General features: G+C 32.3%; 2 protein-coding genes across 2 annotated transcripts in view; one reads left to right on the top strand and one right to left on the bottom strand.

Annotated features, from left to right (window-relative positions):
- Positions 1–2,362: 2,362 nt before the first annotated feature.
- On the top strand, positions 2,363–16,130 carry LOC110039021 (origin of replication complex subunit 4). The gene is made up of 16 exons (XM_020743961.1): positions 2,363–2,564; positions 2,718–2,958; positions 3,067–3,157; positions 4,273–4,329; positions 4,425–4,472; positions 4,653–4,703; positions 4,810–4,853; positions 4,966–5,029; positions 5,358–5,444; positions 5,998–6,089; positions 6,164–6,245; positions 7,000–7,085; positions 7,174–7,283; positions 15,183–15,275; positions 15,370–15,434; positions 15,897–16,130. Exons 2-16 carry the CDS (start codon positions 2,855–2,857, stop codon positions 16,110–16,112), a joined length of 1,290 nt encoding a protein of 429 aa, XP_020599620.1. The 5' UTR covers positions 2,363–2,564; positions 2,718–2,854; the 3' UTR covers positions 16,113–16,130.
- Positions 16,131–18,244: 2,114 nt separating this feature from the next.
- Positions 18,245–19,775, bottom strand: part of LOC110039020 (uncharacterized PKHD-type hydroxylase At1g22950) — a 66,297-nt gene continuing 64,766 nt past the window's right edge. Inside the window, exons 9-10 of the mRNA XM_020743960.1 lie at positions 18,684–18,795; positions 18,245–18,572 (exon numbers count right to left, since the gene is read on the bottom strand). Coding sequence (XP_020599619.1) covers positions 18,540–18,572; positions 18,684–18,795 — 145 coding nt within the window. The 3' untranslated portion in view covers positions 18,245–18,539. The remainder of the gene's footprint in view (positions 18,573–18,683; positions 18,796–19,775) is intronic.

Raw genomic sequence — 19,775 nt, 5'->3', positions numbered from 1 at the left:
TTACAACACAGTTTATTTATACATACTCTCATTTAGCTAATTCAAACAATCCTTATGTGATTTCTATATTTTTTTTAAAATATCAAGTTCAACTAAAGAACATAATAATAATAATAATAATAATAATAATAATAATAATAATAATAATAATAATAATAATAATAATAATAATAATAATAATAATAATAATAATAATAATAATAATAATAATAATTTTATACAATATTATTTGTGATTAAAATCAAATGTATAATGCCCCACCAGTAAGTCATATGAAACCCTTAAATCAGGTTAAAGACCTTTATCGCCATGTAGTCAGCTTTGGCCTCAAAATTGAAAGTATATCAAATGACTCTTGATGCTTGATTCTCCTTAGTTCATGTTGTTTCCCATCTTATGTTGCCTTAGTCATGCTTACTTTGTACCTAAGTAAGCGTAGCACCCCTTGTTTTGTTATGTAATATATGCTAGAAATGATTCAAACAATTTTAATTTTCATATTTGGTGTGATGGATTAAATAAAAGTAAATCATCATCAAATCATTCTTATGAGTTTATTAGTTTCAATCTCAAATTCATTACTAGGTTGAATTCTAGTTTAACATAGCCGATCAACATTCCTAGCATGTATTTTAAGCAAAGTAGGATTAACATAGAATTACCATAAAACTCCTATTAACTTTGCAAAATTCATAAGAAGAGGCCCTATACTATCCAAGCCTTAAAATCAAATCATTTCTCTCGAATATGATCGATTAGATTTAATCTTAGAATATCCCTAACTCTGGATTAATCCTAATTTGACCTAATAAACATAGTGGGGAAATTTTGAGCATCACATCTTGCTCAATAGTTTATTTATAACAATATTAATTGTTTTTATCATTTGAACTTTGAATTTGGACTATGATTCAATGTTTAATATATGTTGAACTTAGGTCTAAATACCCCAAACTTTGGACCCTATTTTTTGTTTTGAATCATTTGAATGAATTGAGTGGACAAACCACTTTCATACAATCTTATCATCAAAATAGCAATGAATTGACCACTGAGCTAGGTTAGGACCACTTGAACCATTGTTCAACCTAATTAAAACAAACTAGGTCAAAAGGACCCAAATCCCGAAGTTAATAAAATTGACTTGAGTTGAGCATTCCAATATAATTTAATAATCTATAAATTAAATAATTAAGAAAAATTAACATTTGTTGAAGCCGGCCCTTGAGTCTAACAAAAAATATAAATAGGTTCTAATAAGTTATAATCTTCTATGAATAGTTTGTCCACTCTAGAAAAAAAGGCTGATTTCGCCATTGAAAATCAAGATGACAAAAGGATGAACTATATATTTTAGATTCAGTCAACTGATGTAAATTTAAAAAAAAATCATCAAAATATAAGCCCTTTTTAAAAAGGGCCATTTACATGCATACCACATAATTCTTATGTATTTATGTTTATAACACTTAAAATTTGATACTTACTTCATGACACTCAAATCATTAACATAACATAAAAAATATCGTGCAACTAAATTTTTGAAAATCAAACACTTTTTCATGTATAAGTTTATAGTACCAAGTTGCTATAAATGTAAATATCATAGTTTAGGTGTTAGTTAAGAATTTTATTATTTCAAATCAAATATTTAAGAACTCAAAACTTATATATATTTCTTTTGCTCCCACAATGCATGAAGGGATTGTTTTGTTGAATAAATTTTTGAGTAAAATAATCAAGCACACATCTCGTTCGAGTTCAAATTGACCTACTTGGGATCTTGTTCAGTCACACTCATAAGGCCTGCACAACAGTTTAGGCTGAAGTTAGTAGGATTTAGCAAATTCTATAAATCTGAATATTGTAAATATTGGAAGGGCTAAATCTGTGGAAACTAATTTAATAAATTTAGTTTAATCTTGTGAAACTATTTGGTAACTTATGTGCGGATTTAAAAGTTTGTTATAATTAAATATCATAATTAAAATTTAATTATTTTATTATTATGACAAAAATTATTAAATTAATTAATTTAAACTTTATTTATGATCATACAAACTAATAATTAATTGTTCAGTAAAATAATTAATTATTAAAAATTCTATCAAACTAATTACATAATGAACAATTATTTGACTTTAAACAAATACTAATTATATTAATCAAGAATATATTTTAAATTGACTAACTATCAAATAATTTAAATTAAAAATGTCTTTTTTAAATTAAATAATTAATAGAAGGTCACAAATAAATTTATCTAATCATAATTAATATGATAATCTATTAATTAAAAATTAATTACTAATCAATTAAGTTAAAGAAATTAACTTAAATAAAGCTAAATTAAAACAACAATCCGATCTTCTCTTCCCCTCTCCCGCCCAAAACGCTCGCCTTCGTCCCCACCCCCTCCTCGCAACCCACGCGATACAGTCGCAACTAGAGCTAACTGGGAAGGCAACGGCGGGCGGGATCGCGGCGTACAGAGAACCGAAACTCCCATCTCCTTCTCCTTCTGCACTGCTCCTACCCGAAACCATGGAGGCAGATGGACGAAGGTAACTTCATTTCTTCCTTTTTATCGCCCGTCCCGGATTTACTAAATCCGCCGATTCACGGGTGAGATTGACGGCCGAAATCAGTACGTCATACGGGGATTTATGAAAACCGCCGTTTTCTTTTGTCCAAACTGATAGTCTGGCAGGATTCAGGTCAAATCTAGGTTAAATCCTGCTCTAAATCCGTTACCAGACAGCCCCTAGGCGATCTACCTGCGCGTCATCCGGGGTTTTTGACTGTCGAGCCAAAGTTCTCCTTTACTTTCCGCCAATCGGTTGATCGAGGTTGGATGAAAATGGCGTCAGAGAAAGCCCTTGATCTTCTCCGGCAGAGGCTATGCGACTCCTCTTTCGTATATTCCGCTTTCAAATCCACTCCGGACGGAAACTACAGGTTTTTTCACTTTAATCTTGTCCCGAACTATCGTTCATGCTGTATTCTTTCTACGAATCCTCTCTAACTTCACATCCTTGTTTTTTTTTTTTTTTTGTTGGTTTTTAGTAAGTTGAAGTTCCTGATTTCGAACAGTATTGCTGAGGCCTGCAACAACTCCGTACTCCTCCTTGGTCCCCGTGGATGCGGAAAGGGAGAGGTGAGTACTTAACTAGTGAATGTTGTTAGGATTTGTTCTCGTACTTTTTAAGCTCTGGATTGCTGCACAAGCTGAACAAAAAGCTGAAAGTGATTTGGAATCGCTTTAAGGACTGCCTAATTTGACTTTAATAAGACTACGGTGGCATAATACGGAGCAACGAAAGTATTATGTTATTGGAAATATAAAAACACAAACCGAGTTTGTTTGGTGTCATTTTTGCAGCAGCACTTTCTTTCAGTTTTTCTTAGGAGCTTTCATTCCCGAGGCTGAACTCGTGCGTGCTGTATGCCTTCAATACAATAAGCATGAATTTCACTTTATCGTGTGTTGATTTTTTGATATTTTTAGGAGATTGAACAAGAGCAATTTAAATATGCAATTGTTTTGACGATCAATTTAGTGTACTGCTTTTTTTTCTTGTTAAGATTTGGCAGGATTTGTGGCATTTAGCTTCATACTTGATTTTATTTGTCTTGCCGGGCGTAATTGTGGGGAGACAATTGTATTGGAAACTTTCATGGCGGGACAATTGATACTTTCTTGTTTTCAGTTATAGTCATTTTTCCACAGATTGTTTGCAGCTTTTCTTTGTTTAATGATCAATCGGATAATACAATAGTTGGTTTTCAAATGGAAAACCATCATTGAGTTTCTCCAAATCTGTCATATCCACCCAATGCTCTGAAAAGTTAACAATAATACAGGGAATTACAAAGTACTCTCATGATTCATTTTCGCCAAAATGCAAATTGCTTTGCTGCTGTGATGCACTTGGTTGCAAAGTTTGACGGCGATGCTTATATAGTATAGTTATGTCGCATTGTCATTTGCATAAATAAAAGACTGTGATATGTCAGATATATTAAAAAGAAGCAAATGAAGCATTGCCAAACTGATTTTTTTAGGTAAACAATAAAGTGTTTATATTAAAAAGAAGCAAATGAAGCATTGCCAAACTGTTCTTTTTAGGTAAACAATAAAGTGCTAATAGTTGAATGTTCTCCATACAAGCAATGGACTTTTGATATATTTTGAATTTTTTGATACAGCAAGAAGGATATTTGAGCATATATGATTAGCTACTTCTGTCATGTGCTTGATTTCATTGCCAGGTTGTAGATATGGTCCTTGAAGAATTAAAGAGCGACTTTGTAGAGATAATTTCTGTGGTATGACATCTTTTAGTTGTTTTTGTGTGCATAGGTTTATTTTTCTTGCTATCTTTTTAAGGTAATTCTTATCGTTATGTTTTTTGGTATTGTAGGTAAGGTTAAATGGCTTGCTGCATGCTGATGATAATTTTGCAGTGAAGGTTAGAATCACTCTGCTCGGGGTTTAGCTCCATCCACTTGTTCAACAATTAGTTAATTATGTCCGTGTAAATTATGGATCAATACTTGCATTGTTTTTGCTCCAAAAAAATTAAATAAAAGTTCTAAAGATATATATAATCATTTTATTTCACCTTATGACATGCTTTCTGCATTTGAAGGAAATTGCCAGGCAATTGTGCATGGAGCACAAGTTAATTTTCTCTAAAATGGTACCTTCTCCGACCATTCTTTTTCCTGAGAAATTACCGAGCTTCATTTTTAAGAATCATGATAAAGACAGTACATGTTATTCAATGTTTTTTTCCTCTCAAGTAGGCTTCATTTGATGATAACTCTCACTTCATGATAGACATGTTGAGGTGAGTTTATATTATCATTCATGAACTTCTTAGCTTTTCAACCGTTGTTACTGCTTCTTTATCTTCCTATATTTCATCTGACACTGATCTCTAAAGTTGCTTATTTTGCTAGAGAGTGTGGATTAGCTCACAAGATGATCATTTTTGTATTGGATGAGTTTGATCTTTTCACCCAGGTAGATCCAATTATAAGTAATAACCCACATGGTTCTTTTGATTCTCTTTCTCTGTGTTTTTTTTTGGCTGATGGCATCCCTTAAGATTATCAAGTCTTAGGTTCTTTTGATTCTCTTTCTCTGTGTTTTTTTTTGCTGATGGCATCCCTTAAGATTATCAAGTCTTATGCTTTATATAGCTTATAAACTTTAGTAAAATAATATGATGTTGCTTGTCCACGATGATTCATTCAAAGTGTATGGAAATCTATGTTTGTTGCAAACGATATACCAGTTTTACAATATCTTAAACTTATTCATATTATTTTGTTTATTGTTGAATTTGCAGGGGAAGCAACGATTTCTATATAGTCTACTAGATGCAATGCAAACTTTGACCTCCCAATCAGCAGTTATTGGCATCAGTTGTCGCATGGTAAGGAGCATGCAACTTTGTTTTAATTTTCTTTATCTCACTGTTCTAATCTTGTAGTGAAACTATTAATGCTGTTAATATCATTTTTGCTTATTTATTCAAATCAAATTTTTTTGTTAAACCTATGGCAGTTTCTAATACTTTGCAACCCTTATTTTGCTTCAAAGAAATTCTATAACACAATTTGTTGTGTTTGTAATGTTGACGGGAAAATGCCCTAACATGTTTACCCTCTTAATGTCATAGCTATGGAGAACACATTTACGGAGCATGTTGTTACTTCTATGATAGTAATAGTGAATTTTTTTTTGTAATGTAACAGTTAACGTAATCACCAAAATTGGCCTTAGTTTTCTATCTCTAATTGATTACAATGGAGTGGATTGGATTGTTTGTGTTGGGGAGGAAATTATAGCCACTAAAATATTCCAGCTATGTCGATCTTGGTAAACCATTTAGGATTTGGCATGCTCAACTAGTGTATTTTGTTTAGTATAATATCAGCTTTCAATCCTATACTTCTATTGTTTCCTTGTTGGGCTGTTTGCAATAGGATGCAGATCAACTTCTAGAGAAAAGGGTTAAATCACGGTTCTCACATCGGAAGCTGTTGTTCACGCCACCATCAACTGAAGATATGCAGAGGTAGACTTAATATATTTTTAAATGTTGAAGTTGATTATATGCAAATTTGATTTTATTGTTCAAGTCTTATGTAGATTGCTGGAGCACCTTTTATATTTGCCAAAAAAATCAAGTTTGCCTTCCAAATATGTCAAGGAATTCAACTCAAACGTCCATGTATCCTCATTCATGCCCTGCGTTGAGCAAGATATAAATATTTTGGAGCCAAGCTGTTTCAACTGATACATGGTTAAATATTATAGCTTTAACCCAAAACTAAAGATAAAATTTTAATTCTATTATTTTTTTTGCAATCTTGGTCTTGTCTTGGATGCCACATCATGATCATGTTGTTATTACAGATTCTAGTTATATTTGTTATTGAGGTTGAATTAGTACTTTCCCTGTTCATACTCATATATTAGAAACTAGAAGTGTCAAAATGGTCACCTTTTGCAGTGGCTCATTTTAGTCTTAGAGTTTATAATAATGCTGATTTAGTTTCCATAATCTTTTAAATGAGCTGAATAGTCCCCAATGAGGACTATTTAGCCTCCATTAAAACAAACAGAGGAATAATTTTAGCACTTTTATAAACTTTGTGACTAAAATGACCCCTTATAAATAGTCAGGAGACTATTTTGACACTTTACTCTATATTAAGAAAAAAATCGTTTTCAGGCTGCTAATGCACGAAACGTCACTTTCATCGTAGTTTGTAGCTGTGCTCCTTTTATTGCTATTTTCATATTTAAGCCAACGCCATAGATTACAAATTCTATAGCACCGATCACTTATCAGTGTCTGTTCTGCATGTATTATGAGATTTCACGATATGCTTGATTGCAAAACACCGAAAATGCTTGCAGGCATACGTCATTATACTGCTGCAGGTGTCAAATTTTGTAATTAAACCCTTGACATGTTGTAGAATATTTTAAGTGATAAAAAGTTCAAGGAAATTCTTGATGCATTATCAGCTGTAGATAGTAATACAAGTAATATTCGTCGGTTTCTGTAAGTGCACAGCCGTATGTCTTAATGATTCAACTTTCTGCTATGAGCAAAGCTTATGTTGATTTAATGAAATTAATATTACGTGCAGATATCAGTCTATAAGTCACATCCATTTTGAGTCAGGATTGCTGACATTAGATGGCTTCAAAACTGCACTTTCATGTTTCCGAAGGCAGCCTATGCTAGATAAAATGCAAGGTTAGTCTGTATTGTCAATGTCTTTTTTTGCACCATTTTTGGAGAATCACATAATCTTTAGTCATTTTTGATTGGCTTGCTTTATCCATGTGTATTTATCACTTCAATTTGTCCATATCATCTGCTTAACAGTAAACACAGATGGACTATTTATTGCCAATATTAACATTGCCTTCTGCTTATAGGGTGTAGCAGTTTATAACCACCAACAATTATGTCTAATTTGATTAGCTTAAACATTCAGCACTATGGCATCATATATTGCTTTTTTCTTGTGGTTTTTTCCAGCATTTTATTCCCACATCAAATATCAGCTATATAGAAAATAGAAGTAATTTTCTGCGGTGTTTTTTTTCCTTCAAATATAGACATTTATGGCTCTTTTCTGGAATATTTATGTTGAGCTACTCTCCAATATATGCTATTGCAGAAGCCACACTTGCTATAATGTCATGTAGGCCCTCCTTAATTTATCGCTTTCATCAGAAGGCACAAAAAGTGACTGCTTTTGGACTAATTCCTTATATGTTACTAGCGCAAAATAGAGAATATTCCATCTAATTTCCTAGTCAAATAAATGAAACAAGCTGGAGTTTACAAAGCTTGTTTTAAAATGGGGACAAAACTTGTTTATAAGAGGGAAAAATAAAATGTTCTTTATTTGAATAAAAATGATGGTTCCCATGAACAGCTACATATCTTCTCCTTCTTTGGTTTCCCAGATAACCAAGCTATTATTTTATTCAAATATAAGATAAAGTTTACTCTTTGCTTGTAAAATTACAGCTGATCAAACTTGCTCCATAAACTAGGCAAAACAATACATCTTTTTCTATTTTAGGTACCCAGATCTCTTTCCTTAAGGACATCAACTAAATGCAGAGGTTTTATTGTGATAGGCATTCTATTTGAACTCAATTGAAAGTATGGTTTATATTTAGACTACTTAGTAATTGTGATCATTAAATTAATGTTTTGAGTCTCCTTGCATCATGTAGGTCTCAATACTACATTAAATGGTCCATCATAACAACTTTAATCAATCAAAAATCAATCCACATAGATAATTATGGATTGCCTCCCACAAAGCGCTTGGTTTAACTTCATCAGCTTAACTTATTTATATTTTACTTTGGGTGACTGTTGACCTCACTTTTGGTTGAGGTTCAATTTTTTCTCTTTAGTAGCCTAAGGTCTAGCCACAGGGCTTTGCTATTGACTATTCTTAGAAAACTAGACAAGAAACGCTCACCATTAGAAAACTAGAAGTATGGTTTATATTTAGACTACTTAGTAATTGTGAAACCTACAGTCTTAAGATTTAGAAAATTTTATTAAAAGATATAGAGTGAAGTTTCATGCAAGCTAAATCTTTGAATATCTAGATATTATTACTTTTTTGCATCTGTGTAAATTTATCATATAATTATAAAAATCATGAAAGCTTATATCCTTGGTTAGGATCTCCAGTTGAGAAATTTGAATAAAATTATGAGCAAGTGTTATAAACTTAATTATCAGTTTACTTCTCTTGGATAATACAAACATTGTTCAATTACATCTAAACTAGCAATAACAATACAGTGATTGATCTCTGAAGTTCCCTTTGCCTGATCCTATGCAAGTATTTGAGTATGATGAGCTAATTTATGATAATGACCTTTATTTATAATATCTTTATGTAGGATGAAATTATTTTGAGCACTTTACAAACTTGGACTCCACGTTCGAACATTAACTTTGTCTCTGATTTGACTTTAAACTGCAGCTTGAATCTGAGATTAATTTCTGTCTAATTCTATGTAGCTTATGCCTACTAATGCTGCTAGCTTACCTTACGCTTTCCTAGTTTGACCCCTAAGTTGTTTCGTTTTGAGATTCCTCTTATGCAGGTTCTTCAATGTAACATTGATTTAGTATTTGATTTTAAAAAGTTTCTAAATACAATTTATGGAAATAACATACATAACATGTTAAATTGCAAGGTAAGCTCGTGATTTCTTTATTGATTACTTTATGAAGTCTTGATTTCTTTTTTTTTTTAATTTAATTGATTGATTCTAAAGCTTAAGTTATCATGTTTGATATTTTCAACAATCTTAAATTTATTTGTGGATTTTTGTTGCTAATGACAAAATTTTGTGGAGCTTTTTGAGTGCACACTTTGCGCTTTACTCAACTTTTGCCTCCTCGTGGACTTGTTATGGTATATTCCTTATACAACTTAAGGAATTTGCTTGTTTGCCTGTATATTAATTATTTTCTACTATATTATTTATTATTCAAGTGTATGTGCTATTATTTAACTGTAGGAAACCATGCCATATGCATTATCTTGATGTTTTAAATGCAGCATATGCTCCCAATCATGTTTGGGGTTATAGTGAAGCAAATAACTTTATTTTATACTTTCCCAACCTAAAATGCAGCATATGCTCCCAATCATGTTTGGGGTTAAGCAAATAACTTTATTTTATACTTTCCCAACCTACTTTGAACTTCCATATATAAGAAGCATCCTATCATTGCCGTTGAGTCTTCCAAATTTTTAGAGAAGTTGATCATATTTCATTTGTCTTGGTTTGCTAATTAACAAAACTATTAGTCCAAGGCACTCGTGAGCCTCCATTGTATTTTTATTTTTATTTATTATTATAATTATTTTTTATGTTTCAATATGTGAATTTTTTGGTATTACCAATAGGTTCCTTGGAGATATTGCCACCTAGTAGTACCTTGGGCATACCTCCTATATTTCTATGATCTCTAATCAACAAGTAATGCCACTTGTTTCCTAAGTTGTCTAGTGTATTTCCACTTGCACTTTTAGGAATACATTGCTTCGAAGCTTGAGGCAATTAATGACATCCCTCTCATGCATTTTTTAAACTTTTAGTCACCATGGAAACATAAAGAAAAGTTCCATTGTTTTTTATCTTATGAATAAGTGTAAGTTTTCAGGATTTATGTGTTTGCTTTCTAAACCAAGTTTCAAGAGTCATTTGCTTTGCTCTTATAAATCATCTGCTTATAAGAGACACCTTGGGCGACTGTCAGATTCAGGGTCAACTTAAGAGTTCTTTTTCACACTATTTATTGACTGATAACAATATTTTTGCTGCTTTTAGATTCAATCTAATCTTTTCAGGTTCTTTGGTCTTGCATGCATTCAGATTGAAATTATAAATTTAATAGTCATTGGGATTACTACTAGAACTTCATGAAAATTTTAATTTGTAAGTTTTCACCCTTATGCAATCTATGGTTTATAGGGTCCCTCCTTTCTTATTATTAACCAATCTATGCCTAAACTAAGATGTGAAAAATTATGAATTAGATCTTTTGTATGTGCTTTTATGCATTCCATCCTAGGTATGTATTGAAGTAACTTGAACTCGAGGATTTTCTACGCTACATTCTTTCTTTTGAAGAGTTTATGATGCTATTTGAGACATGCATGCTGACTTGTGCCCTTTTATTTGTGTCTCCATTTGTTTTTTTTGGTGCCCTTCCCTCTCACAGTTATGAAAAATCACTTATTATTCTTGCTTCCATCCCAAATAAGGATCTGCTTGTCTCATGATCTTCGAAAGTTATTGCGGTCATTTGGTAGGCCTCCATATGTCGCCTTTTTATGAGTATAGCTATTGGTGATGCTATTGTGCTATTATAGTAAAACTAGTTTTCATTTGTTCCAAAATCGTCTAGGACGGACGCGAGAAATTTTGAATTGGATATCTGGACTAGTCTATGTTGACCGGCTAAGCAAGCCCAGTCTCTAGGACCATTGGTCCTTTTAGGACCTTCTTTCTTCCTTATTTGGCACTTAAATTAAAATAATTTGCTTGGGAATTCTATATGTATTTGTTTGTCGACTGACTTGAGACAACCGTGATTTTGGTTTTTGCTAGTTTTGAGATTTCTTTGCATATTTTTTTCTTGGAGTGTTGTAATCTTGTTCTTACAAGTGGTGTGTCTGTATCATGTTAGAGTGCAGGCGGTGGATCCCCTCCCCGATGTTTGTATGTGGATCGTCTTCCCGACATTTGTACTTCTCCAGCTCCATTGTGGTTCCTCGTTGTTTCTTTCTCAGAACATCATCTAGTGCCTTTTCTTCTATTTTGTATCTTTGACAAATAACTTATTTTCCACTTCTCACATCCTACAATTTTCCCAACATTTGTTATGTCATTTGATAACAGAGCTATCTAAACCTTAAATGTTTAGGATTTTCTATTTTCACTTCAAAAGCTAATTCCACATAACTGAATTCATCTATCCAAACAAATACCCATTTCTAATTCCAACTCTAATTCTAAACCATTTAAGTATCTTTCAAAATATTACAAATATGATATGTTCTTGAGACTTCACCATCCATAATAGGACTTATCAGTATAGTGTTGTCGCCACTATTTTGGTTGGAGGAGTAGCCCGTTAGAAGCTGTCGGCCGGAATCGAAATCCCGTCGCCCGCTTCTGAAGGATATTTTGATTTATATATATATATATATATATATATATAGTTTAGAAAAATATGAAATCAAATTGACATCATGTTTTTCACAGTTTAAATGAAAGAGCACTGTACCTCAAACCCTGTATTTATTCCGAAGGATAAATACAAGACTTGAGGGTGAGACCGTACTCGGCAAAACAGTTGGCACGATGACAGTGTATCCGGTAGTAGGAGTAAAAAAATTTCTTGGAGAAACCTCAACGATCCCAATAACAGACTTTTCAACACTAGTAGGGCTTTTTTCAATCAACACCTTTGAAGGGGAGAATTCTTTGATAGACTTCAAGTTGAACTCTATAATAGGCTCCACAGTCTTATCTATTTCAAACTTCATTACTGTGACAGCAACCATTCCAAACTTGACTCCAATATCATCGAACCCTTGTCCAAACTTCATAACTGCCATGTCAGGCAGTTCTTCCCTGTTGACAACAAACTCTATTCTAAAGGAAAAAGAAAAGGTAAACCTAGGCGAAGACATTATCCCAGTCATTTGAAGAATTTTTGAAAGTCAGCGATTTCCCGAGCCTTGCCGTTTTGACAGAAGTACTAAAGAAAGTGAGGGTTTACATTTGTATGAAATGATCACACAAATATCTTGGAAGATGTGAGGATTTAGATCGTGACGGACGACAACCTCGGAATCCTAACACAGGTTAGGGCTTATATTGTACAACAAAGTTGTATAAAGGCTTAAAGAAAGGTTGGGGATTTATATTGTACAACAGAGTTGTATCAAGATTAATGTAATGTTAATATGCATGCTTAAACTAATTTTATTAATCAAATCGCCATAACTTTAGGGTATGGTCATATGACCTATTTTTGGGTTATCCTTGTCATTATGCGTTACAAGACAGTTCTTCAAATGTTAATATTTCTGGAAACTAATCTATTTCAAATAAAATAACTATAAAGTTTGTTGATAGTTCTTCCATTGTATGTAGCCCCCAACCCAAGTTAAACATGGGCTAGCTCTCATACTAAAAAGCCAATCAATCATAATCAAATCCACTAATTAAAACAATAATAGCAAAAAAAATCCCATGCATCTTGGATATATATTTCTTTGACTCAAATTGAAACTCATGGATATTTGATGGCCATGTAATGCTTTGAGATTTTATTGTTCATGCTTCGTGCCTCTAAATCACAATTAACAATGTGTTGTTCTTCTAAAATATTCGACGGAACTAATAAGACAAGCCCTATGCTTGTAAATGAGTTGATTTTGACATCAAAAAGCATACCTTTGACCAACTCACACAGATGTTTCCACATCAATGTGCTCAAGGCACCTAAGAGGAGGCTACTAATGATTGCTAATTGAGTTTCTTGGATGTTTAGGCCAAAGCTCTTTGATTTTGGCTGAATGGATCCAGTCGTATATGTGGAATGACAGAGCCATGCAATATTGGTCTGGATATAACTACCTCTTTTATCGAGAGTTATCTTCTGCCAGCAAGAGAATTTACTTTTGGTTTTGCCTATAGAAAGACTTCACCCCATATCCAAATACGATAATGCATCTAGAAAAATGTTTTAAATTAAACCAAGTTGCCTCAAGAAAAAATTACCCACGTGTCTTTTGTTACACATCAAGGAGGCTTGAGGTTTGGGGCTACGTTATTAGACATCGACGCCATGTTGATTAGACATTTTAAGGCTTTATTTGAAGATATATATCTAGGGAATATTTGGATCTATTTCTCTTTTTTTTTTCAATTTCCTATATTTATTTGTTTGTTTCTTTATTTTCTTGTAATTTTAGGATTCTTTGCATAATAAATAGGACCTTGGGGATATGTTGAGATATTGTTGTTGAAAGAAAATTATTTAATCAAGACCTGCCCAGAGGTCCCTCCTCAGCGTCCATCCCCCTTTTTATCCAAAGTATCAATGTGACTTTTTCAAATGAATTCATACATGGAGTTTTATTAACAGATGGATTGTATGCTGAGATGTTATTCGTGAATGATAATTATTTGTGCAATATTTAACCCCCTTTTCTTCTTTATCTTCTCATCCTCTCTTCTGCTTGGATCCCACCTCAAAACCCACTTTTGTACTTTTACCCATGATATTACCTTTGCTTTTGTTGATAGATTATGTATATTTGATTTAAGGGATATATACAAATGATTGTATATATATCTTGGGGCATACATACATACCGCCCAATTCCAATGTATTTACATATCTAACGCCTAAACTTTCAGTTTTTTACATTTATACCATCCAATCTTTCATACCACATTAAAAATGGCGCCATTTTAACTTTTAAAGTGTGAAACAAACCTTTTCATGCATAAGGTTACATATATGTAAAAATTAAAGTTTAGGCTTTAGCTATGTAAATACATAAGAGCTGAGTGTGTATGTAAATCTTCCTTAAATCTATTTATAGCTGATATCAGACTCCAATTATTTATTTACTCACTTATTAGACACTGACGAAACCATTACAAAGTCTTGCAATCAGAAGGACTTTTCCTCTTGATATTCTTTTTTCCAGTTGTTCCTTACCGCTTCTCATAAGAATTGGATTTTAAATCTGAAGTTTAGTGAATGACTGGAAAACTAATGGGATTTTTAATGATTTTTATATGATTAATAGGCAAGATCCAGAACATGAATTATTTAGCGGGCATTATACAAAAATAAATAGACAATTGGAATTACTTTTTGAAGATCCGAGTGTGAAACATGCCTAGAAGGATTGCTAACATGTCTAAGTGCAGATACGATAGATATAAGGGAGATGGAAAGCTATTTGAAATAAATGAAGAAAATGAGTGATCAGTGGTAACATGGTTGTGAACTTACAATGGTTGGCTTTTCGTGAATGAAGCAGTAAGGAGCTGGCAATAGATGACATTTAAGTTATTAGGATTTAGTTAATCCCGTAAATCCGGATTTACTAAATTTTGAATGGTTTTAATCCGAAAGAACTTCTTGGTAACGGATTTACTTAATCTTGTAAATCCAGCATAAGTGGTGGCAAGTAGAACAAACCGCCAAATCCTGTAAATTCACAGATTCGTGGGATTCAGTAAATCACTAAATCTGGGATTTATGGCCGAAATCCGTGATATCCGGATTTATCAAATCTGCAGCTTTATTTTGTCCAAAATGACCGTCTGGCAAGATTTAGCCTGCGTCTACGTTAAATCCTACCCTAAATTGTTGCCAGACAGCCCCTAAGTGATTTCATACAACACTATTTTTATTTTTCATATTGCATTTTTGTGCTAACAGATTTTGATATTTTCAAAGTTCTAATAAAAAAAAAAATTTTTTTATCAACTTGTGCTAAATTTATTTAAACGTCTATGTTTTGGTCTTGTTTTGAATCACCTAATATCTTTTTTTTTTGTCTAGATGCCTCCATTTTGGAACTCTACATTTTAGTTTGCATGTATAGACTGGGGAGCAGAGAGCAGAATTCTTTCAACTTCAATTCCATTATGAAAGGTGGAAACTAATTCTGTTTTCACTCCCTGTATAGAGTATAGTTCCTATTCATAATTGATTTCTGACATTTCTTAATAAATGTTTTTAATGGCAGAGTACAAGTCCATTCAGGATGCCTACAAGACTTCTGATAATTACTCATGGAGTGTTTGTCTAAAGGTGGGTGTAATAAACTCATGGGATCATATCTCACACCTAAACTTCCATATTTAAATACATAAAACTATACATGAAAAGATGTATTTCACTTTTAAAAATTGGTAATAGTGCTATTTTTGATGTGATACTAAAGATTTCTGTGCTATGCGTGAAAATATGGGTGTGGATATGTAAATACATAAGAATTATGTGCTATGTAAATGCCCTACACTTAATTGCACCTCACACCTAAACTTCCATATTTAAATACATAAAACTATACATGAAAAGATGTATTTCACTTTTAAAAATTGGTAATAGTGCTATTTTTGATGTGATACTAAAGATTTCTGTGCTATGCGTGAAAATATGGGTGTGAGATATGTAAATACATAAGATTATGTGCTATGTAAATGCCCTACACTTAATTGCAAAATTTTTTTGTTAGCCCAAATGATAAAGCTGACCTCTCATGTTATGCAGGCATTTGAGCATCTTATAGATTTTGAATTAATTAGTCTTTCAGACAACAGAATGAGAAGCCTGTCTATTGAATACCGTCCTGTGAGGCTGTTGTTATCTTCCCAAGAACTGTATCAGGGTCTCAAATCAAACGCTTTTTGCCCTGTAAGTCCCATCTATTGTTGCTCAAGTCTGGTACTATTCCTTCAATTATTTTCTCTTGGTTCATACTTGTAGAGCTTTTTCTTTTTTTAATTTTTTATTTGGGGCATTTACATAACATAGCAATCAATTCTTATGTTTTTACACTTCTAACATCTAAACATTCATATTTACATGCATACCACTCAAACCCTTATTATCACCATCACCTTTTCATGCATGGATTTATGACACCAAAGTCTTACTAGAGTAGATATCAAGCTATGGGTGTTAGATATGTAAATACATAAGAATTGTATGGTGTCTATGTAAATATAAATGTAAATACATAAGAATTGGATTGGTATGTATGTAATTTTTCTTTTTTGTTTTAAATTTTTATTTGTGTTTTATTTTGGTTATGTTTTATTTACAATAAAATATATTTGGCATTTAAAATATAGTTATTTTTAAAATCACTCAAAATAATATTTAGATGTTTTCAATGTTTTAAAAATAATTAAATAATTGAAAAAACAACACACATGTGGTCTATTGGTAGAGCAGTCTCAGGGTGATTGAGGGCACCGCCAATTGTGGTCTATTGGTAGAGCAGTCTCAGGGTGATTGAGGGCTCCTATAATAGCTTTCAACCATTGAGTTCTTATTTTTTGTTTTTTTGGTAGGAATTAAGTTCAGTCATGCTTAAATGCTACACAAATTTGTTTGATTTGTAAATAGCAAGTTTCTGGTGACCTCTATATAATTGGTGCAAAAACTGTAATCATTAGGCTTGCTATAAAGCAATAATTGCATCGCATTGATTCTTAAATATTTGTGATGAGAAAATATAGTGATCAAGCAAGTTAAGAAAGCACTCTTCTAACTTAAACAATGAGAATACAATTAATAAATAAGATATTTAGACAAATACCACCCTATTCTTATATTTTTTATATCTAACACCTAGAATCCCAAATCTTTTATATCACAAAAAAAAAATATATATTATTTTAACTTTCAAACGTTCTAACTTAAACAATGAGAATACAATTAATAAATAAGATATTTAGACAAATACCACCCTATTCTTATATTTTTCATATCTAACACCTAGAATTTCTTTTTTTTTAGATTTTAAACAACCCAAATCTTTTATATCACAAAAAAAAAAATATATTATTTTAACTTTCAAACAGTAAAACATCATGCATAATTACGTTGATTTGAAGAACTGATAGGTTTGCATGTAAATCTAATTAAATTTATGCCCAAAGGATTAAAGCAACTTCTATTCATTACTTTAATAAAAAAAAAATTTTTTTTTAAAAAACAATTCTAGTATTTACAATGAGAATACTTAATTATTCAATAATAAGCATGTATTTTTATATTTTTTTAAAAATAGCAAATTATTTTGAACTAATTGCAAATAAAATGTATATCAATTACGTTTAAAATAATCTACAATATTTTTTTTTAATTAGGCAAGTTAATTTTGTGGTTACTTCTATTAGCCCGATGAATTCTAAACTAACTACATCTATGAAACAAGTATGATACAGCTTCCATATTCATCCTCTTAATTTAATCACCCAAAAGTATCTCCCCCCAGAAAAAAAAAAATTCCAATATGACAGCCCCCTAATGAAAACTACCCCCTAAAAATATGTTTACCTTTCTAAAAAATAACAATGCAACATCCCATTTATGTCAATGACTTGGCTGCACTCCAAAATATAGAGAAAATTGTTGAGTGGCAAAGCATGATGTCCCTAGAGAAACCACTCAAGGCAGCTCTGCGTGTGTACTCCATTAACCCTACAATATCCCCATAATAACCTATGAATAACATCGAAATAAATCCATTTAAGATTATTAGAAGGTTATTAGTGTTATAGGTTATTGAAATTAATACCTCAATAACCTCTCAATAACCCCCTAATAACCGCGAAGCGGAGGTTATTAAGCACACAACTCTGTGTGTATTACGTACACAAATATTCCCCCCACTCAGTAGGGTAATTCTGCAAAATATCTAAACCCGCATCATTTTATAACACAGTTACGACCAAATAGCATTATTCGGATAAGATAAAACATCTCCACTTCCTAAAATCCACTGGCCAAAAAGATAGGGCATAAAATAGTATAATTTTACAAGAAATAAGTCTATCAAATATAAAAGTATCACAAAATACAAGGCGAGTCACCAGAAATTACACAGCATGCTCAAATCTAAGCCACATTTCCAACTTTTTGACAGAAACATTCTTATTGTCTTTCACAAAATGGAAAAATACTGCAAAAAGGAAATAAAGACAAGGTTCAAAAGAAAAATTCTAACGGAACATATTTACAGTTGGAAGAACATGCAGTAGTAGAAACCTTGGCAAGTATCTTCAGAAGGGTAGATCAGAGAACAGAAAGAGAGAGAGTAAGAGAGAGGGAGAGAGGGAGCAGAGTTCACATAAATTACAACATGTAAACCAGGATTCCTATCAGAGCAGCATAAGAAAGTATTTAGGACATAGATCCAGTTGTTCTAAGGAAAGCCTGGAACAATAAAAAATAAACATAAGAGTGTATGATTGAGAATATTTATTTAATTAGGGATTGTGATGCATAACTTCAGAACAAATTGATGAAAAAAGAAACTGTGATTACCGATTTGGTTGCATCAAGAGACTGCCGCTGCCTTATCCTTTTCTCCCTCTGGCACTCACCACACCAGCTGGAGAAATCCTTCTGATACTTTTTCATTTCTCTGAAGGCCGAGCTGTGGAAAGATTACACAGACATCAACAAAATGCTTGGTGAAAATAGTATTATAAATAGGAATATTTACATACATACCACTCAATTCCTACCACTCAATTCCTTAATTCCTTTGTATTTACATATCTAACAGCCAAACTTTAATTTTTACATACATACCACCTTACCTGTGAATATAAGTGTATTTCACTTTTTTAAAAGTTAAAATGATATTTTTTGTTTTGATATGAAAATTTGGGTGGTCCATATGTTAAAAAAAATAAAGTTCAGGTGTTGGATAAGTAAATGCATAGTAATTGGTTGGTATTTATGTAAATGCCACTAATAAAAAACAGCAAGTTATGTGAATGAAGATATAAGCAGTGTGTGCGTGAGCGTGTAGCTGAGAGGACTCGTAGAAAAGTTGGGCCACTCTGGAAAAAAAATAACAACGGGACATAAAAAAGTTTAAAGTAGATAATAAGAGACTGCCTTCAATAAATTGTTAAAAAGATGAATAAATAATAAGCTAAGTGTGGGTGAAGCATAAGTAAATTTAAAATTTTTAATGGATCTTTTTACAAATGCATGGTCAAAGCTGGACAACCTTCAATACAGGATACCTTGATAGCTCAGGTACGACTAGTTTGGGAAAAGCTATAAACAGTTTCAAAATGTTGAATAAGATACCCACTTGATCCCTCATGTCATAAGAGCAGGAAATGTGACATTAAATCCGATTTCATTGCAAGAGAAGGGGCTTATAAACTTCGGAAGTTGAAACACCTTTCCCTCTCCTCTCTTTCAGCTGCTTGAAAGAAAATACAATGTTCATCCAAGCAAGAGATTACTTCTATAGTACCCATTGTTGATAACCACAAAAGCACATTAAGGCCCCGTTTGGGGCAGCTTAAAAGTGTGGCGACATTTTTGAAAATGCCGCCTTAGTGTCTGGTTAATACGTTTTCAGTACGGTTTTAAAACCAGTGTTTCACTATTTAA

Source organism: Phalaenopsis equestris, unplaced genomic scaffold (assembly GCF_001263595.1).
Source record: "Phalaenopsis equestris unplaced genomic scaffold, ASM126359v1 Scaffold234829, whole genome shotgun sequence".
NCBI classification, from domain to species: Eukaryota; Viridiplantae; Streptophyta; class Magnoliopsida; order Asparagales; family Orchidaceae; genus Phalaenopsis; species Phalaenopsis equestris.
This window is presented reverse-complemented; position numbering and strand designations above follow the sequence as displayed.

Bases quoted from the DNA above. Each gene is read 5' to 3' on its own strand.
- LOC110039021 (XM_020743961.1), top strand. From the start codon at position 2,855: ATGAAAATGGCGTCAGAGAAAGCCCTTGATCTTCTCCGGCAGAGGCTA. The intron at 2,959-3,066 runs GTTTTTTCACTT...GTTGGTTTTTAG, and splicing joins ACTCCGGACGGAAACTACAG to TAAGTTGAAGTTCCTGATTT. The intron at 5,030-5,357 runs GTAGATCCAATT...TTGAATTTGCAG, and splicing joins AGTTTGATCTTTTCACCCAG to GGGAAGCAACGATTTCTATA.